This window comes from Coloeus monedula (assembly GCF_965178545.1).
Source record: "Coloeus monedula genome assembly, chromosome: 33".
NCBI lineage: Eukaryota > Metazoa > Chordata > Aves > Passeriformes > Corvidae > Coloeus > Coloeus monedula.
In genome coordinates, this window is record NC_138813.1 from 590,748 (window position 1) to 612,055 (window position 21,308).

The 21,308-nt window shown below is 47.8% G+C and overlaps 1 protein-coding gene across 1 annotated transcript in view; it reads left to right on the forward strand.

Annotated features, from left to right (window-relative positions):
- Window positions 1–6,697: 6,697 nt before the first annotated feature.
- LOC309583825 (serine/threonine-protein kinase pim-1-like) overlaps window positions 6,698–21,308 on the forward strand; it is a gene marked incomplete at both ends in the record, with an annotated part of 68,775 nt that continues 54,164 nt past the window's right edge. Inside the window, one exon of the mRNA XM_082299652.1 lies at window positions 6,698–6,707. Within this exon, the coding sequence (XP_082155778.1) occupies window positions 6,698–6,707 (10 nt within the window). The remainder of the gene's footprint in view (window positions 6,708–21,308) is intronic.

The window sequence follows — 21,308 nt, forward strand, 5'->3', positions numbered from 1 at the left end:
ATGAGAGAACAAAAAGAATGGTTTACTCACGTCTGGAAGTCCCAGGGCTGGAGCTGACATGAAGGCCTTCTTCAGTTGGTCGAAAGCCTGTGTTGCTTCCTTTGTCCACAGCAGGCTCTTGGTTTCCTTCCGTAATCAATGCATATAAAGGTTTAGCAAGCGACCCATAATCATTAATGCACAGTCTGCACCACCCTGTCATACCTAGAAAACTTCTCAGCTCTTTTGCTGTCTGGGGTTTTGGGATCTGGCATATCGCTTCTTTGCACTCTCATCCAAAGGTTCTTTGTCCAGCACTTATTTCATAGCCCAGGTAAATAACTGTTTGCTTTACCATCTGGGCCTTCTTTTGGGACACCCGATATCCTTGCAAGCCCAAAAGGTTGAAGAGTGTCATACATGAAATCCCTATTTGTGCTTGGTCTTTGCATATTAAGTGCTTTAAATAATTAATTTTGAGTTAATTAGTTTTAAATTGAATGTTACAATTAACCCATCAGCCCAGGTACAAAAAATCCAGTTCCATTATCAGTGTTCCTATTTGTTTAAAATTTATTAATAGAGTTGCACCCTTCCCAGTTAAAATTTTCCCAGTTAAAAATCACAAACTTGCCCCTTTTCAAGCTGCAAACCACTGGTACACCATAAGAGTTACCTTTCCTGTGTTTACTGTATACTTTTACAAGTGTTCTGAGGTGTGTTGGATGTATTTTAATACTTTTTGTAGGTGTTTCACTTGCATTTTGATTCCAAGGCCAAAACCCCCCCACCCAGTCTTAATAGCCAGCAGCTATTTCTAGCTGCAGAGCCATTACTCTGCAGGCAAGTTCCATGGCAACCTGAATACCTGAATTTTAATGAAGGTATTGTTTTCCCTTATCTCTAACTGATACCACCCCCCTTGACAACGATGAGCCATTGGTGGACAGAGATGATCCATCAAAGGGAAAGCACCAATCGCCTTGGACCGAAGGGGCGGGCTGTGGGCGGACTGGGGGCGGAGCAAAAACTATAAAAAGGACGAAGCCAAGAAGCGGTCTCCCTCTCTCTTCTCTCTTCCCTCTTCCCCTCTTGCTCTCTCCAGACTAGCTGTGGGAGACCGGTGCTGGGCATTAAAAGCCTTACCCCTTTTAAGGGGCTTTTAGTAATTTTTTTAAGTCAACCCAGCACTGCAAGTTTTTTCTCTACCTGAGGTCTAGTGCTGTCTCAGCCAGAAGATCTCAAATCCCTGCGCTCCTGGGGCATACCATCTACCGAGCCATAGGATCCCAAATTTTTATATTTTTCTGATTTCTGTAATTTTTCAATTTTTTTCTGTTTTCAATAAATTAATCTTTTTAAGAGTTGTCTCATTTCTCACAAAGAGGTTTACCGTCCAGTTCATACATGCCTCTTGGGTCTGGGTGGCTACCAAAAGGTCGTCCACATACTGAAGCAGCTGTCCTTCTCCCGGCGGGGGTTCCCAGGATTCTAGATCCTTTGCAAGCTGTTCTCCAAATATAGTAGGAGAGTTCTTGTACCCTTGGGGTAATACACACCATGTGAGTTGAGTTTTGCATCCACTCTTGGGCTTCTCCCGCTCAAGTGCAAAAGTTTTCTGGCTGGCTTCATGGAGAGGGAGGCAAAAGAAAGCATCCTTCAAATCTAAAACCGTAAACCAGGTTAGTTCAGGTGTTAAACGAGTTAATGAGGTGTAAGGTTAGCAACCACTGGGTATAAATCTTCAGTCACTTTACTGACTGCCCTCAAATCTTGTACTAACCTATATGACCCATCAGGTTTCTTCACGGGTAAAGTTGGAGTATTAAAATCACATTGACACTCCCTTAACAATCCAATTTGCAAAAAGTTCTCAATAATTGGCCTGATCCCTTCTCTGTCTTCCCTTTTTGAAGGGAAATTGCTTGGCCCTTATGGGCCGTTTCCCTTCTTTAAGCTTGATTTGAATTGGCAGGGCATTCTTTGCCCTCCCTGGGGTACCAGAGGCTCACACTCCAGGGAATACTTGATCCATTATCTTCTTAATCATTTCTTCTTCATTCGCTATTTCCGTTTTCTTTGGTTATTAGCATTAGGCTCAGCAACTCTATTGTTGGTCTTTTACTTCCAAACTGATTTCCCCATTTTTAAATATTATTTTTGCCTCCAGCTGCTCTAGCAGATCTCTGCCCAAAAGTGCAGATGGAGCGTTAGGCATATATAAAAATTGGTGAATTCCCCACTGTTTTCTCAATTTATATTTCAGTGGTTTACAAAAGTATGCCTTTCCAGATTGGCCAGTTGACCCTGTCACTACAAAATAACCTCTTGATATAGGTATCAAAGCTTTATTCAACATTGAATATGTTGCTTCTGTATCTACTAAAAATTCCACTTTCTTTTCTTCGTTCCCTAGTTTAACTATAACCAGAGGGTCCCCTAGGGTAGCGCCCAGTCTTTCATATGAGCAACCACCCCGCACCTCTCTGGTCATATTTCTTTTTCATCACCCTTTCTCTTTTCTGGGCACTGGTTTTTCCAATGCCCAGGTTTTACATAAGGCACACTGGTCCCTTCCTAGTCGGGGTGGTCCTTGTCTTGGTGGACCTTGCCCACGTCTTCCTTTTTTTTTTTCTTCTTTTACCACCCTTATTAATTTTTGCATTCCCTCTCCCCAATTACTATAAACGCTCCGTGCCACATTAAGCAAAGTCTCTAGATTCCGGATTGTTGGACCTTGCATCTTCTGAAGCTTCTGCCGGATGTCTCCTGTGGATTGTCCTAAAACTAAATTTACCAATTGCTGCACTCCTTCTTCCGGTCCAGGATCCGAGGTGGTGTGGCGACGCATCGCATCTCGCAAGTTGTCTAAAAATTCAGAAGGTGTTTGAGAGGGACCCAGCTTCATAGCATACAGGGCTGAGCAGTCTATGGCTTTAGGGATTGCTCTTTCTAGCCCTTTTATTATGAATCCCCAGTGCCTTTTTAACTGTGCCATTTCATCTGGCTCATTAGGGCCCCACTCTGGATCCTGAAGAGGAAGTACCTTTTTAACATCCTCCTGTGTTATCCTGCAATCATCTTCAGCCATATTCACAGCTGTCTTTATAACTAATTGCTTTTCTGATTCAGGTAGAGCATCAAGCAGTAACTGGATATCAGCCCAATCAGGATTGTGTTGGTTCACCATAAATTTAAATTTCTTAGCAACCCCAATATTGGGTCACTCTGGTAATTTCTGGCCACTTTTTCCCAGGCTTCTAGATCTATAATAGAAAAGGGGATTTTAACTAATATAGGAATCCCTTCATGATTTACTGCTTCCCTTAAAGGTGCTTGTATATTTCTTTTAGTATGCCCCCGGGTCCTTAATGTTATAGGACCCTGTGGGGAGGGTGATTCATCCTCTTCGCTGTCGCTGCTCGGTAAAGGTGGGTAGAGGTTAGTTGTTATTGATTTCCCAGAGGGAGATGAACTAGAAAGTGGAGCGGGGTTTGGGGATGGAGATGATGGTAACTCTGATTCTGTATCATTTGCTACCCCTCCCCCATCTCCCTTTTTAGGGGGTGACTTAAGTAGATCTGCCACTTCTTGTTCTTGGGCTTCTACCCGATATACCTTGGCAGGATGGGTACATCTCTGGTTTATCGAACATGCACCGCAACATCGCTTAGGTTTTTCATTATTAACTTTGTTATCCTTTTAAAAAGCCCATACTAAGGGATCAGAGGGTGGTCTGACCCAAACTCTTTTTGTCACTCAGGTTGATTTTGGAGAGTGAAAAATAATTCAGCATAAACAATCTCTGGCCATTTTTGCTCATGTCTAAGAAAAAGCATTAGTTGCAGTAATGTTTCATAATCCAGTGTACCAAAAGGCGGCCACTTCATACCCCCTTCCAGTTTATAAAGCGGCCACCATTGGGTGCATAACTTAATAAGCTCCCTCTTGGTCTCTGCACCACTATGATTCACCATCTTTTTCCAGTGTGTCAAAACACATCCCAGAGGGATACTTTTAGGAACCTCTTTGCTTTTGTTTGCCACCATTTTGAAAGTTCACAAAAAAGCTTGTTTCACAACACACTTACACACTCCACCACTCAAAAAACCCCCCTCCTTTTTATTCAAATCTAAAAAAAATTCACACAGCACATAAAACTCACTCCACACATTCAAATGCTTGAAACAATTCACTCAAAGCACTTCTACCAACAATTTTAAACTTATAAAACCCACCGCAAGCCTTTCGCAACCCCAAGCAAAAATTTTGCTGGGGTTTCGCAAGGCTCCGCTCAAATCTGGCAAGCTAGCGAGTTCCAGCTTGTGCTGCCGCCTCACTCACTCTGCCGAGTGGGGGGGGGGTTAGCCCCTACCGCTTCGCTTGCACTGCTGAGTGAGTGGGGGGGGGGGGGGGGGGTTTAGTCTTGAGCCCACACTACATGCTACGCCGCTCTGCCTCACTGCTAAGGTTAAAATTATTAGCCCTTGGTCTGGATGTCACCCCGAACCAAACAACCAAATTTAAACTCACTTACAATCAAACATTTCAAAATATACTAAAAACCTACAAAACAAAAATCCGAAGCTACAAACTCAGATCACCCCGCCGGTCGCCAAAGTGACACCAGACATAGTTTCAAACTAGCTCCGCTTGCTCCTTTAAACACAAATTTAACAACTTCTAAACACTTAATTACCGCTTTTTCTCTAATACCTTAACCAAATTTCACCACTGCCATTCACACAACTTAAAGCTCATGCACTCTACTTAATTCTTTTCTTGCATCCCACTCTCTAGACACAAAAAAATCTCTCCACTCTGTCAAGCACAAAAATCCTTCCTCAACTCCACTAAACACAAACTTTTATAACTTTTTCATACAAATACGTGGCTGATCCGGGCCAAACACACACAAATCAAAACACCCACAATACAAACTCTCACAAACTAAACACACACAACACACTGCTAATTCACAGTTCCAACAAACCCTTTTGGCATAACCCAGCCATCATACCCTTACAGCGCTTGCACAGCCTAGGGGGTCCGTACCCTTTAACCCAAAGCGGTCCCTGTAGACCTGTGGCGCGTCCCTAATGCATGCGCACAGCACTCAAAATAAAGTTAGTCTCTCTCTCTGTTCACCACTTGTATCCCAAACTACAAGCCAATGCTGCTTTTAAGCCACCGACCGGACCGGAGCCGACAGCGCTCCCGCCGATACCTCCGGTGTGCAACCCCACGGTCCTCGCTCCCCTCTATGAGAACAAAGCAAGCTGGAGTTCTTGCAACCATTCAAACTCCGCAGCCACACGCACCGCCCCGCCACCCGCTCTGCACTCCTGGCTCTCCTCCACGAGAGACCAAAGGCAGCGCCCCTGTACCTCGTTCCCCTCCCTGGGAAACAGAAGCAGCTCTACTGCCCTTACGGGAGATGAACCTTTGGAGCCGTTACCCGCTCCATTAAAAAATTACTATGCTTTCTGCAGACACTTAAAACCAAACTCTCCCAGGCTTCCGCTTTGCACAGGGTGTCCCACTGTGTCTTACAAGCTGCCTTCTTTAAGGTACCCCTTTAATTTTAAAACATACCTCTTTGTCCGTGGTTCCAGCAGGTCCTGGTCTCTCCCTGCGGTGTCAGAGGATCAAGGAGCCCCCGCTCCCCAAACATGTGGGGCGAGTGCCCGAGGGGGGGTCCCCCAGCCCCTGGCCCCTTGGCCAGATAGAGCAGGGCCCCAGCAGAGTCACCAAAATGGTTTACCAAAATATGAATATCGATCTAATATCGATATACAACTGAGACGGACAAAAACTCTCTAACAGTTTAGAGTTAGAAAGTGCATGTTTTATTTGGCACCAGGCACTGCGTGGGATAGCTCCCTAAGACGCAGGGCCCCGATCCAAGCAAACACGACACTTTTTACTTCCAAATATTATGAATATCCAAAATACAAATGCATATTTGTAACATTAACACCTCCCATTCTCCACTTCATAAGGAAATGAGCTTAAATGTCATTAAGCATGCATAGTGTGTGTCCTGAATGGAGTCAGTGGTCTTGAATTGGGTCAGTGGTCCCAAGAAAGATGAAGTAACTCATCTTCCTCATTTTGACCTTTTTGCCTTTTTGAACTTTAACAATCCTAATTACTTTAGTGACCTCTAAGTTTCCTCTTGCCTGACTTTTGAATGGGTTCCCACCAAGGGAGGAAATTGGTAATTATCCTTGTTCCCTACACCAACTTATCAAAGTTTCTATTCCTCGTTCTAAGCACAGCTAAGCAAACATGCAAATGACAGATCATCAGTTATTTGGTAATCAGTTACTAACATCTTAAAACCCGTTTCAGGTCCAGCTCTCTTAACTATTTTAATTAACTCTCACTGGGCCCAAATTCCTTCCTATTCTAACTAATCTCAACACAGCTAGCCTATAACTAAAATCTTTATATTTCTTCTAAATCTATGTTTCATTCTGAAGAGGAAAGGCTGCAAGGAAAAGGCAAGGCAAGGTCAGTGAAAGCTTTCTGTCCTGGCACATTTAGCAGTGTGAAGCGGAACCGCTGTTTGCTTTCCCTAAGGACTCTACGATACTGAGAGCATGTGCTTTTACATGTAGCTGAGAAGTGTGGAGATACAGCTAGAAAGCAGAAGTGAGAGCACTGCTAAACTCATGTCAGAAGTGGACGCGCTAACGCTGCTAGGCCGCAAACCATGGCAGGCAGTACGGCCTACCAGGAAATAGCTAGTATAAGGGAACGGCATGCTTGGTGTCAGTTAATGCTAGCTTGTAGTTTTGCAATGTTATTAAGAAACATAGATATGGTTGTTATAGTGATTGCTGCTTATATAAGAATCTATTTTTAGTTACTGCTGAAAAGGTATAAATACTCAGTTCTGTATCAATAAAATCAGCTTCTTGCATCCGAGCAATCTGCCCCATCTCTTCCATCCACTACAGAGAAGGAAAGTGAGAATCACCCGTATGTTGGGGTTTTAGTAGTTCTCCTTTTGTTTTTTCGGGTTTTTTTTTCTCTTAAGGAGCTTTCCCCCATACGCTAGGAGACAATAACGACTGGACACTTAAGAGAGACAAAAGAAGTTGTCACTGCTCAGGGGAGGGATGCAGCTGGCTACTCTCTTTAGCTGAGGTGTCTCGTGGAGGGCAGAGATACAGCGAACTTTGGACTGGGAAAATGGGGTTGCATGCAGCCCCCAGCTCTTGTTCTCTCAAGCATTCAGAGGGGAGAGAGGCTGCGGTGGCTGTGGGGAGAATTCGTCACCACTGCAGGATTCCGTCTCCTGCTGCCTTTCTTCTACCGTGAGTGCAGCTCTGTTTGTAAGAGCGGCCGTTGCATTGTGTTGGGGTCCCTTCCCCCCTGCCATGGAGCCCTGGGAGAGGGCCCTGAGGGGGAGACACGGGGTTTCCCTGCCCCTGGTCACGTTTGTTCCCCATTGGTTGGTTTGGGTTCCCTGATAACGCCAAGGACCCTTGGGTCCCGTGACTGCAGAGTTCCTGAGCTGAGCCCCGGCCATGCGGCTGGAGAAATAAACATCTCTGAAACATCTACCACGAATCTGCCCATATATACTTCGTTTCTACGAGACTCCTGGTTTGAAATATGCTTGTTGAAGTAATCCCTGCTGCGACAAACTGGTGGAGGAATGCGAGCAAGATACCAATCCCTGAGGACAATTCGTGAGTAAAAAAACCCACTCTAGACCTCTCTCTTCTCATCTTGGTTTGGATAGTCTCTCTGGACTATGGAAGAATTGTGGGAAATGGGGCTCTCTGAGCCACAGAAAGAAATGTACCTATAAGTAAAAGGAATCCTTGAACAACAAAACAAAAAAGTAATGGAACCGGGAGATCTAGAACTTTTTTTTAACTGGCTTTTCGAAAATTTCTCCTATATTTCTCGAGAGTTACTTTTTGATATTGAACCTCCTGGATCTTGTCAGGGGTGGTTTTGGGACGAGATCTTGCGGGAGATGAAAGATCAAACAGAACATGTATTAGTGATTGAACCCTTGCGTGGATCCATGGTAGTCAGTGGAGCTATTCAGGAGCATTTATATGGTCCTATTAAAGCAAAGGATGGCCATAGTCCCGTGGCTGAGGCCGCGCGGCCGCCATCCCTGTGGCACACGCCGGCGGAGGTGCCTGCGCTGAATGTGCCCGGCCCCCTCGGGAGCGCGCGCCTTATCGCGGACCCCATCCCTGTCTCGGGATCCCCGGCCATGCGGCCGCGAGTGAAAGAGCGATGCCGCAGGCGCCGCGGGTGCCGTGGGCCACGAGCAGCCAGGAACCGGGCATCGGCGTGGCAGGCTGCTCTGAGCACACGGCTCGGAGAGCCCTGTGGAGGGAGAAGCGACATGAGAAGCCGCGCAGCACCGAGCCGGAACGGGGCCACTCTCAAAGCAGCGTGGAGTTTGCGGAGCGGAACCACTCACAGGGCACAGAGCCAGCGGCGATGGCAACGCGGGGCCGCGCAGAGCCCAGACACGCGCCGGAGCAGCACCGCTCGGAGAGCACGGAGCAGCCGCAAGGCGGGGGCCCAGCCGAGATGTCGGAGTCAGCGAGGCGGCGGCCACGCGGGACCGGCACCCATGATGAACACGCAAGCATGTGATAGGAGGAGTTGTAGCCACGAAAGTCACAGGAACTGTGAAATGGTACAATGTAAAAAACAACTATGGATTTATAACACGAGATGATACAGGGGAAGATCTATTCATCCATAGAACTGCCATTAAAAGGAATAACCCTAAAAATTACCTGCAAAGTGTAGGAGATAGGGAAGTAGTACAATTTGATATAGTGCAAGGAAAGAAGGGTTTACAAGCAGCAAATGTTACTGGGCCTGGGGGTATTCCAGTCAAAGGCAGCCGTTATGCACAAAATTATAAACAATATCCATCCCAGCAATTTCCCTACCCACAGCCTACTTCCCCCTTTTACCCTATACCCAATATGAAACCCTTCCTAAGTTTACCCTATCCCCAGTTTATTCCTAATCCGTTTTTCACCCCATGGCTTCCCTATACAATTCCATTTCCCGACAATTCCTCTCTGTCTCGGTTTTGAAAGACAGGTGTCTGCTAAGGAAGGCAGAAGCCCCCCTTGAAGTGGCAGATGTAACCCCTTTTCCCTCCAAGTTATTATATTTTGAAATCAAGGGCCTTTAGGCAAAGATGTGGGAAATAGGAATAACAGTTCTTTACTATATATATATATATATATATGTATATGTATATAACCAGTCAAACAAAACAACAACAACTATGGCAGTAACAGCAAACAATCCCAAACCCAGTGCCAGCCTTCTCGGCTGTCAGGCCCTTTCCCCTCGGGTGCAGTTCCGCTCGCAGCCGGCAGGGGCGCTGGCGGCTCCCGGTGAGCAGGGCAGGTGCGATGGTTCCCCCGCGGCTGCAGGGGGCGCTCCGGAGCGAGCTCGGGGAGCACGCGGCACTGGTGCCCTGGGATCCCGGGAAGGGAAGGAACAAAGGAGCTTCACAAACCCCTGGGCAGCCGATCCCGGACTCTCAGGAACAGCAGGCTGGAAACGGCAGGCTGGAGCGGCAGGCTAGAGCGGCAGGGACGAACGCAAATCCCGGGTGGCAGGCGAGATGTATCCAGATGGGAGAACCCCCACGGATGCCCAGGCAGGCAGGGCGAGCAGGGCTACAGCGTAGCGAAAACTCGAAGCAGCAGCAGCGGGGCAGGGCAGCCACAACCCGGCCTCCAGCAGGGCAGGAAAAGCAGCTTTTGGGGTCCTGGCGTTGTTTCCAGCAGGAAGAGAAGAACGGCCAAAAAGAAACAGCAGCTCCTTTCTCTGCAGCTTCTCTCTCCGGACGCTCAGAGCAAACTGACCCCACACCCAGGTGTAGACAAAAGGAGTAGCCAGGCCCACCCCACTCCCTTTTTTTGTCTTTCTTAAGTACAGCTATTTGTCCCCTAGCAACATGCATATGGGAAAAAATTCCTTTAACAGAAAAAAAACTAAGACTAAACTAAAACCCCAACATTATCCACCCCAAATTTTTTCCCATACTAACATGTTACATGAAACTTAACTTTTTTTCTTAACCATATAAATCTATGCATTACCCAAATTATATACAAATGTACATGCTGATAGTGATACAAGTACAGAGCCATGGGTAGTTCACCCTAAAACAAGGTCCCCTTGTGGTAAGCATCGGGTCTCTCCATCCTTTTGCATCACCCACCAGGTGCAACCTGGTCCCTGAGCAAAAACGACCCCACGGATGGGTTTGTCTTTGCTCAAGGCAGACTTTACCCAAACAGTTTTTCCAAGCATACCTCTCATGTGCACCACTGGAACCTTATCTCCGTCTGTTGTTTGTAGGGGTTCGGATTGGGCAGGGCCTGCTCGGCTGGTGGAGCCTCGGGTGTTAACTAACCAGGTGGCTCTTGCTAAATGCATCTCCCAGTTTTTGAAAGTCCCCCCACCCAGTGCCTTCAAGGTGGTTTTAAGCAATCCATTACACCGCTCAACCTTCCCAGCTGCTGGTGCATGGTAAGGGATGTGGTACACCCACTCAATGCCATGTTCTCTAGCCCAGGTGTTTATAAGGCTGTTCTTGAAATGAGTCCCATTGTCAGACTCGATTCTCTCAGGGGTGCCATGCCTCCAAAGGACTTGCTTTTCCAGGCCCAGGATGGTGTTCCGGGCAGTAGCATGAGGCATAGGGTAGGTCTCCAGCCATCCAGTGGTGGCTTCTACCATTGTGAGCACATAGCGCTTGCCTTGGTGGGTTTGAGGCAGTATGATGTAATCAATCTGCCAGGCCTCCCCATACTTGTATTTGGACCATCGCCCACCGTACCACAGAGGCTTCACCCGCTTGGCCTGCTTGATCGCAGCGCATGTCTCACAGTCATGGATCACCTGGGAGATACTGTCCATGGTTAGATCCACCCCTCGGTCTCGTGCCCACTTATAGGTGGCATCTCTGCCCTTATGACCTGAGGCATCATGGGCCTATCGAGCTAGGAACAGCCCTCCTTTATGTTGCCAATCTAAGTCTATCTGGGACACCTCTATTTTCGCAGCCTGATCTACCTGTTTGTTGCTACGATGTTCTTCATTAGCCCAGCTCTTGGGGATGTGAGCATCTACATGACGGACCTTCACGGATAGCTTCTCTACCCGAGCGGCAATGTCTTTCCACTCTTCAGCAGCCCAGATTGGTTTTCCTCTGCGCTGCCAGTTTGCCTTATTCCACCTTTCCAGCCAACCCCACAGAGCATTGGCTACCATCCATGAATCAGTGTAGAGGTAGAGCTTTGGCCACTTCTCTCTTTCAGCTATGTCCAGAGCTAATTGGACAGCTTTGAGCTCAGCAAATTGGCTTGATCCACCTTCTCCTTCAGTAGCCTGTGCAACTCGTCGTGTGGGGCTCCATACAGCGGCTTTCCATTTCCGGCTAGCACCTACAATTCGGCAGGAACCATCAGTGAAGAGGGCGTATTGTCTTTTACTCTCTGGTAGCTCGTTATATGGTGGGGCTTCTTCAGCACGTGTCACCTGCTCCTCTTCTTCTTCAGAAGATAACCCAAAAGTCTCACCTTCCGGCCAGTTCATAATTATTTCCAAGATCCCAGGGCGACTTGGGTTTCCAATTCGGGCGCGCTGCGTGATGAGGGCAATCCATTTGCTCCAAGTAGCGTCGGTGGCGTGATGCGTGGAGGGAACCTTTCCTTTGAACATCCACCCCAGCACCGGTAGTCGGGGTGCCAGGAGGAATTGTGCCTCTGTGCCAATTACTTCTGAGGCAGCCTGGACTCCTTCATAAGCTGCCAGGATTTCCTTCTCTGTGGGAGTGTAGTTGGCTTCAGACCCTCTGTAGCTTTGGCTCCAGAATCCCAGTGGTCGGCCCCGAGTCTCACCAGGCACCTTCTGCCAGAGGCTCCAGGACAGACCATTGTTCCCGGCTGCAGAGTAGAGCACGTTCTTCACCTCTGGTCCTGTCCTGACTGGGCCAAGGGCTACAGCATGAGCGATTTCCTGCTTGATTTGGGCAAAAGCTTGTTGCTGTTCAGGGCCCCAATGGAAATCATTCTTCTTGCGGGTAACCAGGTAAAGAGGGCTCACAATCTGGCTGTACTCAGGAATATGCATCCTCCAAAAACCTATGGCGCCTAGGAAAGCTTCTGTTTCCTTCTTGCTGGTCAGTGGAGACATTCCTGTGATCTTATTGATGACCTCAGTGGGAATCTGACGCCGTCCATCTTGCCACTTTACTCCCAGGAACTGGATCTCTTGGGCAGGTCCCTTGACCTTGCTCTTCTTGATGGCAAAACCAGCTCGCAGGAGAATTTGAATTATTCTCTCTCCTTTCTCAAACACTTCTGTTGCAGTGTTCCCCCACACAATGATGTCATCAATGTACTGCAGATGTTCTGGAGCCTCACCCTTTTCCAGTGCAGTCTGGATCAGTCCATGACAGATGGTGGGACTGTGCTTCCACCCCTGGGGCAGTCGGTTCCAGGTGTACTGCACGCCCCTCCATGTGAAGGCAAACTGAGGCCTGCACTCTGCTGCCAGAGGAATAGAGAAGAATGCATTGGCAATGTCAATAGTGGCGTACCACTTCGCTGCTTTGGACTCCAGCTCGTACTGGAGCTCCAACATATCCGGCACAGCAGCGCTCAGCGGTGGAGTCACTTCATTCAGGGCACGATAGTCCACAGTCAATCTCCATTCCCCGTCAGACTTGCGCACAGGCCAGATGGGGCTGTTGAAGGGTGAGTGGGTCTTGCTGACCACCCCGTGGCTCTCCAGCTCGCGGATCATCTTGTGGATGGGGATCACAGCATCTCGATTTGTCCGATACTGCCGGCGGTGCACTGTCGAGGTGGCAATTGGCACTCGTTGCTCTTCCACTTTCAGGAGCCCAACTGCAGAAGGATTCTCAGATAGACCAGACAGGGTGTTCAATTGCCTAATGCCCTCTGCCTCCACAGCAGCAATACCAAATGCCCACCTGAGTCCTTTTGGGTCTTTGTAATAGCCATTCCGGAGAAAGTCTATGCCCAGAATACACGGGGCCTCTGGGCCGGTCACAATCGGATGCTTTTGCCACTCCTTCCCAGTCAGGCTCACCTCAGCTTCCAAAAGGGTCAACTGCTGTGATCCCCCGGTCACCCCAGTGATGGATACAGGTTCTGCCCCCACATGTCCCGATGGCATTAAAGTACACTGTGCCCCAGTATCAACCAATGCATCATATTTTTGTGGCTCTGATGTGCCAGGCCATCGGATCCACACCGTCCAGAAAACTCGGTTCTCCTGTGCCTCTTCCTGGCTAGAGGCAGGGCCCCTCTAGCCCTGGTTATCATTCTTTCCCTGGGTGTACATGCTCGAGGTACCTTCAAGGGGATCCGACATATCATCCTCCCTTCTGTAATATCTGGCAGCTCGGTCACGGGAGGCTGAGGCTACCTTCACCTTGGTGGAACCCCCTTGGTTAGTGCCTCCCTCCTTGAGTTCACGCACCCACGCTGCCAGGACAGAGGTGGGTTTCCCATCCCACCTTCTCATGTCTTCCCCATGCTCACACAGGAAAAACCACAGCTCAGCTAGTGGGGTGTACCCTCTCTCTCTAGCAGGGGGACGACGGGCTCTGACTTGGGGGCCTGTGACTCGCACTGGTGCCACACTGACCCTCCTCATCTCCTCCCTCATCTCCTCCCTCATCTCCTCCCTCATTTCCTTCCTCATCTCCTTCATCTCCTCTTTGAGGTCCTGGACCACAGCAGAGACATGAGCTTTCAGCGGGCCATTGATCATGCTGTCATAATGCCTGAGCTTGCTGGCAACAGAGCCCACGGTTTCTCGGGTATTGTCAGCATCAATCGTTGCAATGAAGGTGGTGTATTGCGATGGCCCTAGCCTTGCCAGGTTCCACATCATCTGTCCTGTGCACCTGACCTTATCGGGGTCATTATCATGCTGTCCATCCCTCCCAAAGAGTACCTCTAATATTGCCACCTCTCTTAGCTGTTGGATCCCTTGCTCGAGTGTCTTCCACTGCATTCTATGATGATACTCCTGCATTCTTTCTTTGTGAATGAACCTTTCTCTCACACTCATTAAAAGCCGCTCCCAGAGAGAAAGGGGCCCTGACTCCCTCACAAATACCTGGTCCACACCTGCGTCCTGGGTCAACGATCCCAGATACCTTGCCTCACCACTATCCAGTTGCACACTTGTGCCCATAAGGTCCCAAAGCCGAAGCAGCCAGGTGGTATAAGGCTCACGCCCCCTTCGCACAATGTCGTTTCGCATAGCACGGAGACTGTCGTACGACAGGGACTCAGTGATGATTTCTGGCTCTGGCTCTCCTGCTGGTTGTGAGGGCCCTGGTTGCCCATCATCATTAACTGGTCGTACTGATTTGGTCTTACACTTCCTCCTTTGCACAGGGGCGACTGCTGCTGGCTGTGGTTGTCCTTGTGGTTCAGCTGAAGCCTGGACGGTTGTAACATCCGTGGGTTCTACTGCTGCACCATCGGACTCACCCTCTTTGGGGCAGGGAGAGGGCTTTTCACTAGCTGAGGAGGTGTATTCCCTTAGCAATTGGCATATCTCCTGGCGCACCTGGCCCATCTCCTGGCACATCTCCTTGCGCACCTGGCCCATCTCCTGGCACATCTCCTGGCGCACCTGACCCATCTCTTGGCACATCTCTTGCATCCCTTTTGCCAGTACCCCCACCCAGTTTGGGTAGTCCATTTCTGAGGTGGACTGTTGGGCGGTATCAGTCTCTGGGGTAGGATCTCTAGTGTCTGGGGCCATGCCAGGTTCTGGGGCAGGATAGGGCTCTGGGGTAGGATCTCTTGTGTCTGGGGCCATGTCAGGTTCTGGGGCAGGATCAGGCTCTGGGGTAGGAACTCTACTCTCTGGGGCCACGTCAGGTTCTGGGGCAGGATCTCTAGTCTCTGGGGCTGGTGTCCGGGTAGATATCCAAGCCAATCTCAACTTATCCTTGAGTGCTAAAGAGAGTAGGCCTATCAGCAGCAGATGGTTAATATTCAGAGGGAATTTAAACCCTTCGAAAATTGATGGGGTGGGCCCGAAGAACTGGTTGAGGGGTTGGGGGAAAACTTCCCCTGGTGTCATTTCCTCACAGAAGGTACCATTGTTAACATAACCCCAAAAACATGTGCTCAGTGTGTGATAGCCGTTTATCCATGTGCCCACATTCCGGAGGAAGCTAAAAACCCATGAATTCCTCACCTTCTCGACCCATAACGCAAGCTGGATAACAGCAACGGTAGCCTTAGTCAGAGGACCCATATTCAAGTAAGGAGCTGCAAAGGGGAAGAATATAGCTACGGCCACATGCCACCCGAACCAGGGTAAACTAGACCACATAGTGCAGCCTAACAAGGTTCCTATATCTGGCACACAAAATAAAGTTATCCAAGAACTGTTATTCCTTTTTTTTCACCTCTCCCTCTTAATGCCCTCAGGCCCCACATTGGGCGCCAAGATCTGTCTCGGTTTTGAAAGACAGGTGTCTGCTAAGGAAGGCAGAAGCCCCCCTTGAAGTGGCAGATATAACCCTTTTTCCCTCCAAGTTATTATATTTTGAAATCAAGGGCCTTTAGGCAAAGATGTGGGAAATAGGAATAACAGTTCTTTACTATATATATATATATATATGTATATGTATATAACCAGTCAAACAAAACAACAACAACTATGACAGTAACAGCACACACAAACCCAGTGCCAGCCTTCTCGGCTGTCAGGCCCTTTCCCCTCGGGTGCAGTTCCGCTCGCAGCCGGCAGGGGCGCTGGCGGCTCCCGGTGAGCAGGGCAGGTGCGATGGTTCCCCCGCGGCTGCAGGGGGCGCTCCGGAGCGAGCTCGGGGAGCACGCGGCACCGGTGCCCTGGGATCCCGGGAAGGGATGGAACAAAGGAGCTTCACAAACCCCTGGGCAGCCGATCCCGGACTCTCAGGAGCAGCAGGCTGGAAACGGCAGGCTAGAACGGCAGGCTAGAGCGGCAGGGACGAACGCAAATCCCGGGTGGCAGGCGAGATGTATCCAGATGGGAGAACCCCCACGGATGCCCAGGCAGGCAGGGCGAGCAGGGCTACAGCGTAGCGAAAACTCGAAGCAGCAGCAGCGGGGCAGGGCAGCCACAGCTCGGCCTCCAGCAGGGCAGGAAAAGCAGCTTTTGGGGTCCTGGCGTTGTTTCCAGCAGGAAGAGAAGAACGGCCAAAAAGAAACAGCAGCTCCTTTCTCTGCAGCTTCTCTCTCCGGACGCTCAGAGCAAACTGACCCCACACCCAGGTGTAGACAAAAGGAGTAGCCAGGTCCGCCCCACTCCCCTTTTTGTCTTTCTTAAGTACAGCTATTTGTCCCCTAGCAACATGCATATGGGAGAAAATTCCTTTAACAGAAAAAACACCTAAGACTAAACTAAAACCCCCACACTCTCCGATGCCGAGGGGGGAATGAAAAGAGGGAGAGAAGAAATTAAACCCTCTCCTGCCTCAGTTTCCCCACAAAGCATGCCCGGAGAGTTCTGTCTCCCTTCTGTCAGCCCTAAGATGTTCCACAGAATCTGTTTGCACATTTAAAAACTCAGGAGGGTGGTTTGTTTTGTCTTGAAACTGTTCTTGTTATGTTTATCCAGTTGTTTTCATTCTCCTTTTATTAAAATAAAACGGGTGAGATGTTGGGGTCCCTTCCCCCCTGCCATGGAGCCCTGGGAGAGCGCCCTGAGGGGGAGACACGGGGTTTCCCTGCCCCTGGTCATGTTTGTTCCCCATTGGTTGGTCTGGGTTCCCTAATAACGCCAAGGACCCTCGGGTCCCGTGACTGCAGAGTTCCTGAGCTGAGCCCCGGCCATGCGGCTGGAGAAATAAACATCTCTGAAACATCTACCACGAATCTGTCCATATATACTTTGTTTCGACGGGACTCCTGGTTTGAAATATGCTTGTTGCAGTAATCACTGCTGCAACAGCATTGGAACCTTATTAACAGTCTACCTTCACTAAAAGAGGGACTCTTCACCATCTGCTTGGGTGCCTCAGGTGAGAAACCCTGGGATCCCGAGCCTGCCTTTCCCTGCCCCGCTCAGAGCCGGGCCGCTGCTGCCCCACCCCCCCCTTCTTTGCCACTGCTTCGAGTTTTCTATTCGTTAGGAATAAAATCCCATATAAACACATGAATAGATTGAAGAGATTGACTGATAATATGGGTTTATTTACAAGCCTGATTGACATATTTAAGGCCTGATTGCCATACTACTCACAAACTACTATTAAATGTAACTCACTTTCAAATTTCTAAGAGTAAAATATGTATTTGCACTGTATTCAAAACTGCATGGCAAATTATTTCAGATATTATGGACAAAATGATGCAATAATCACATAATAAGAATTTGAAAAGTCAAGTAGGCAAGACAAAACTGCTGGGTTTTTGTCTGCCCGCATTCTGGACCACGGCTGTGTGAAAATGGTCTGTGAGCCAGGTGCAAAGGTGCACAGCAGGAACAGCACTGTCACCTAATAAACACCCCGGGTTTCTTTATTAATGACTCTCAGGAGTAGAAGAATGTGTCAAGTTTCCTACAGAGATCCATTTTGAGAGGAGAAATGTTTGGAGAGGAGCAAAATCACAGGAGTTCCCGCTTTAGGCTATATCCCTGTTTCATTGTATCCTTTCACTGCAGAAACCCATCTGATCCTGACTATTTGAATTACAAGGACACACCAAACCACTTGCATGCACATCTGCTCACTGAGCCTGAGAAATGTGTTCTAGAGAAAAGGAAATGAGAAGGACCAATGTAGATACAAAAATGCTGCGAGCGAGGATTTTCTTGCTATTCTCTAAGTCCGTGAGAGACTTTTCTCTCTCACAGAAGAGGTAGCAGAGTATGTAAACAACCAAGCCACCTGCAACCTTGGAAAGTCTTGTTTATGGTATAGTAGAAAAATATTTTGACAATGGATGTTTTAGGATTTTAGCCAATCCCCCCAAGGGGGAGCTGATCCTTTGTCCAAATAGATTATGAAGAAAAAAGTCTATAAAAGAGTTTGTAAAATAATTAAATGAATAAATCTTGCTGCACAATTCCTGCCTGCTGGGTCTTCTCTCCTCCTCCTCCCTATGGCTGCGGGACATGGTGATATACCGTAGGAACCAGGCCTGCGGTAATAGACCAGGATTACAAGTGAACTGCAACACAAGCAGCTAACACATTCCTCCTGTGATAAATGAGTGAACGATAAATATTGTCTTTCGCATATATGATTTTAACATTTAGAAGTGATAATGTACTATGTAGAAACAGGTAAAATATAGTTAAGTAAAAACAAGACTAGAGTAAATTGTAACTTCAAAAGAGTGGTAACATGTTGGGAAACGTCGTAATAAACACGTGATAATAAATGTCCTTTGAGAAATGACAGAGGTAGAACCCAAGACATCTTAAAGAAACAAAGAAGATGAACTGCATGCATCCCAGGAAGTCTGTTATCTCATCAAAACTCACACCTCCCAAAGAAACTGTCAACTACAAATTAGGTTGGAGACTGAGGAGGCACCGGAGGGGGGTGCCTGCCTTCAATTCTGGGGCTATCCAGAGGACCGAGGCGGCAGCGTGCTGGCGTGTGCTGGCGCAAGGGGGCAGAGACAGAGGGGGGAAAGTTGAGTGAAGTGTAAATTACTTTCTAGGCTTAAGGACTATGTTTAAAGAAGTACTTAAGTTCACAGTAAAATGAATGGAGCCACGCCTCTAGCAATATTGCTAAGTGCTCCCGTGCTGTGATATGCCTTTGTTCTACTAATAAATGTTCAATATTATGCTGCTGAAAATTCCGCTTGTGAATTCATCTTTCTCACTTCTTCCCTTAAAATCAGTTCTAAGAATTTAGTGTGAAATACATTTAGGCTTGGTCCACAGGAATTTTAGTTCAAATAAACACATCTAAATGTTTTCCATCTTTCCCATTAAAGGATATTGGTTTTGGCTCATTCTTTCAGCATTTTGCCAGCGATATGCTCAATGCTATTTCCTTAGGAATGAAAGCTGTAGCATGATATTACAAAGTGTTTGGTGAAACCTTTACCATGACTCTCAAGTCGCAACATGCCAGATCATCACTGGTTTTCAAAGCTGCTTGAAGATATAAGGAAAGATCAAAGGTTTATGCATGAATCGGCATCCCCTTGTCACAACGTCATGCTGCAGTGATCCCTGCAGAGCTCTAAGACTGGATTTAAAAGAGAAAAGCTCAACACTGGCTCTTGAGCCAGCAGGATCAAACATCCAAGATTGTACATCTATTACTTCTGTGCTAAAACTACTGTATGAAAACGTGTTACCATGATGGCAGTTTTATAGTACTCCACAGGAGACATCTCTTTAAATGACTCTGATATCCTTTCAGTGCTAAAATTGAGAAGGGGGTTGATCCATAGTTTACTCATGTAAACACGAGTGAACTACTAAGAGACAGCAAATGTTAATCACAAAACCTAAGCAGCAGGATTTGCCTTAATCTTGTCAAGATAAGAGGAACAGGATCTTTTGAAAACCAGAACAGAGATCGTTGAATCATCCAGTGAAGAACTCTGCATGCTCCAGAAAGAAAGGTAAAAAGTGCATTGTGACGGAGACTACTGATCTTCATCAGAAAGACCCCCGAGGAAGAAGAGGAGCCTTCCTCAGTGTGCCCATCAGCGTACACAGGGCATGCATGGCACATATGCTAATGATATTAATGACTTCCGAGAAGTAATTTCTAGAACCACTCCTATCCCAAGGAATGTGATGAATATTCATAGATTTTACACATAATGCTGGACTGTATGGAGTGCTCTGCGTGTGTGTGTGTGTGTGTGTGTGTTAGGAGGAGCGATCCCCCACGCACCCAGCGCCAAATAAAGCAAATACCCGCTTCTCTGACTCTGTCTCTGAAGCATCTCTAGGCTTGGTTTTGGGCAATTCAAAATAGGTGAATACACATTACAACTACCCCTGAAGTTGCTGCGTAGGCAGATTTAAGAGGAAAGGATTTCATCTTCATCACTCTTCTTCTTTCTTGTTTTGACAGAATTAAGAACTTGTAAAAAATCTGATATCATTGATGCTCACCACTCCTCCAATTAGACTACGCTCACTTACACTGTGCTGAGGACAACAAAGTCCAGAGCTTTGGATAGCTCCCGCTTCTGCCCTAGGAATTGCTTCCAGTGCTGTACCTTTGCTCCAGCTGCGAAACCAAACCAGCAGAACCAAGGAAGTTCTCTCTGAATGAACCAAGATTTCTCTAGAAGGCTACAACGTCAGTCATGGCAGTGAACACTGCTCTTCACTGGGCCATTCCTCTGAAAAAAAACATGCACCATCTCTCAACCTAAACCGTTAAGCCTCCTGGTGATGCTGACTGACAAAGTGTCCAACTGCAGTAAGGTTCCAACAGCTACTTCCAATGACCTGTCAACAGAGCTTTGCAGACTTGCAACAGTCCAATAAATTAAAGGGACTATGTTTCATGGCTGTTTTTCAAACATCATTGATTTATGTCCCTGTGCTGGGTTAAGTGAAGGTGGCCTGTCCACCTTGATCAAAGTCAGCAGAATTTTGGCCCAATTTGCTGTTATGCAACACATCATGGCACGATCTCTTGGTATTGATGCAAAATTCCCACTGAAGTGCATGTCGTTACATGACGTAGGGCTACCTACTCCCAGAGTGTCCACTCCACTGCCACACCCATTTTCTGGCCACCTTTAAATGACTGAGCACTCTTACTTTTTCAAACATTCCTCAGGGGTATGTGACCACCATCTTCTCCTTTCTGAAGTTTAGGAACCTAATTTAAAAGTAGTACTAGCAGTACCAGATTATCCAAAATCCATTTGTGCCATCAACAAACTCCGAGTAAGTGCTGAGAATTAGTTTCAAGATTTTACATATTTTTACAGTGGGCTTTTTGTTTGCTTGTTTGTTTTTAAAGCAGATGGAGTAGTCCGCTGTTTCCCTGAGGATACCAGGGGTGCGAAGCAGGCAGGCAGAGCCCTGCCGTGGGTGGCACAGGGGACCCCGGGCGCTGACGGCTGCCACCGGTGTGCGCCAGGTCGGGACAGGCAGGCAGTGCTGCACCCCACGTCTGCCACAACACCTGCAGCTTCTGCAGCCTGAAACACAGCTGGCTCAGGGGTTTCAATCAAGAGCCAAAAGATCTTGCTGGTCAATTTGGGGCAGAGAAAGGTCATCACTTCTAGCATGGCATAAGCCTGCCACTACATTTCTGTGAAGGA